General features: G+C 63.9%; 1 protein-coding gene across 1 annotated transcript in view; it reads left to right on the top strand.

The window, feature by feature from the left end:
* Positions 1 to 1,270, top strand: part of PROCR (protein C receptor, endothelial) — a gene marked incomplete at its 5' end in the record, with an annotated part of 1,518 nt that extends 248 nt beyond the window's left edge. Inside the window, 3 exons of the mRNA XM_008946917.1 lie at positions 442 to 509; positions 615 to 881; positions 1,158 to 1,270. Of these exons, the coding sequence (XP_008945165.1) occupies positions 442 to 509; positions 615 to 881; positions 1,158 to 1,270 (448 nt within the window). The remainder of the gene's footprint in view (positions 1 to 441; positions 510 to 614; positions 882 to 1,157) is intronic.
* Positions 1,271 to 1,605: the final 335 nt, after the last annotated feature.

The following is a 1,605-nucleotide window of genomic DNA, read 5'->3' as shown; positions in this document are numbered from 1 at the left end:
GCAGGTGCAGGGCTGGGTGAGGAGACAGGTCTCAGGGGGAAGGGAAGACCCCCTGCACTGCCTGGCCGTGGGGATGATTCTTTTTGGACAGCTGGGTGAATGGATGGGGACGTGGCTATGCACCAAACCTTCCGTTGAGCAAAAAGAGCCCTTCTGTGAAGCCAGGAGCATCTCGCCTGGAGCCCACCCTGGGAACAGGGTGATGCTCACTCTCCTGCTGTTCCCTGGGAAAAGAGATGGGGGTTGCAGCCTGGGGGGGGACAGTAAAGTGCAGGCACCCTGCGTGCACCCCATCTGCACGCTGCCTTCTCCTTGCCTGCACCCCCAAACCCCACTGACTGCCTGGCAAGCGCATGTTACCTCTGACCCTCCTGCTCAGGTTTTCTCTCCTCTCCAGGTTTTCTCTCCAGGTTTTACCTCGGTTTTCTCTCTTCTCTGCAGCTTTACCCCAGCTCTGCGTTTCTCACCCCAGCCCTCGGGGAGCACTTTCTCACCCCCGGGTCCCTGGCGTGCCGCGGTTGGGCTGCGGGGGTGGGTCAAGGCTTGAGACCTCGCCAACTCGGTGCAGGGTTTGGTGCCGACCCCGACCCCGCCGGGTCCCTCTGTCCCCTCAGACACGCAGAGCCTGCGCTGCCACCTAGGCTGCCGCCTCTACCCCGACGGCTCGGCTCACAGCTTCTACGAGATGACCCTCAACGGGACGTCCTTCCTCAGCTTCCACGTCCCCAACGCCACCTGGGAGCGGCGCTGGCCCCGCGCCCACGAGGTGGCCGCCTTCGCTGAGAAGGAGCTGATGAAATACCCCGAGACCACCCGGCACCTCCAGCATTTCCTCGACACCACCTGCGTGGGCATCCTGAGGGCTCAGAGCGCCTGGACGGGTCCGTGTCGGGGCTCTGGGGGTGGCAGTGGTGTGGGGAATGTCACCTGGGTTGTCACCTCGGTCTCTTCTCGCAGGAGAACGGAGCGGCCGCTCGCACGCCCCGCTGGTGGTGGGGCTGGTCCTGGGCACCCCGGCACCTCCAGCATTTCCTCGACACCACCTGCGTGGGCATCCTGAGGGCTCAGAGCGCCTGGACGGGTCCGTGTCGGGGCTCTGGGGGTGGCAGTGGTGTGGGGAATGTCACCTGGGTTGTCACCTCGGTCTCTTCTCGCAGGAGAACGGAGCGGCCGCTCGCACGCCCCGCTGGTGGTGGGGCTGGTCCTGGGCACCTTTGCCCTGCTGGGCACGGCCGTGGGGATCTTCTTGTGCACGGGAGGGAGCTGCTAGAGGAGCCACTCGCCGTCCCACGTCCTCCCGTGGAGGCAGGAGATGGACTCGGTGTCACTCTGTGGAGATGAGGACCAAGCCTGTGCTCTCCAAGGGATGCAGCTCCCCCACGCTGCAGGCTTTGCTCCCAAAGGAGAACTCTGGCTTCCCTGACTGGTGCCAGACCCACCCCGAGCAGCAGCACCCTGCCCTGGGGACACTCCTCACGCCAGGCTGGCACGACACGCTGAGACTTCATGGAGAAATACGCTTGGCATGGATGGGAAAAAAATGGGGAAGGTGGCAGAGGGAAGTGGCAGGAGAAAGGGTTGAAAGGATGGCATTGAAACTCTCAT

Source organism: Merops nubicus, unplaced genomic scaffold, assembly GCF_000691845.1.
Source record: "Merops nubicus isolate BGI_N331 unplaced genomic scaffold, ASM69184v1 scaffold24480, whole genome shotgun sequence".
Classification (NCBI taxonomy): Eukaryota; Metazoa; Chordata; class Aves; order Coraciiformes; family Meropidae; genus Merops; species Merops nubicus.
Note: the sequence above shows the minus strand (reverse complement) of the source record. Positions and strands in the feature narration are given on the sequence as shown.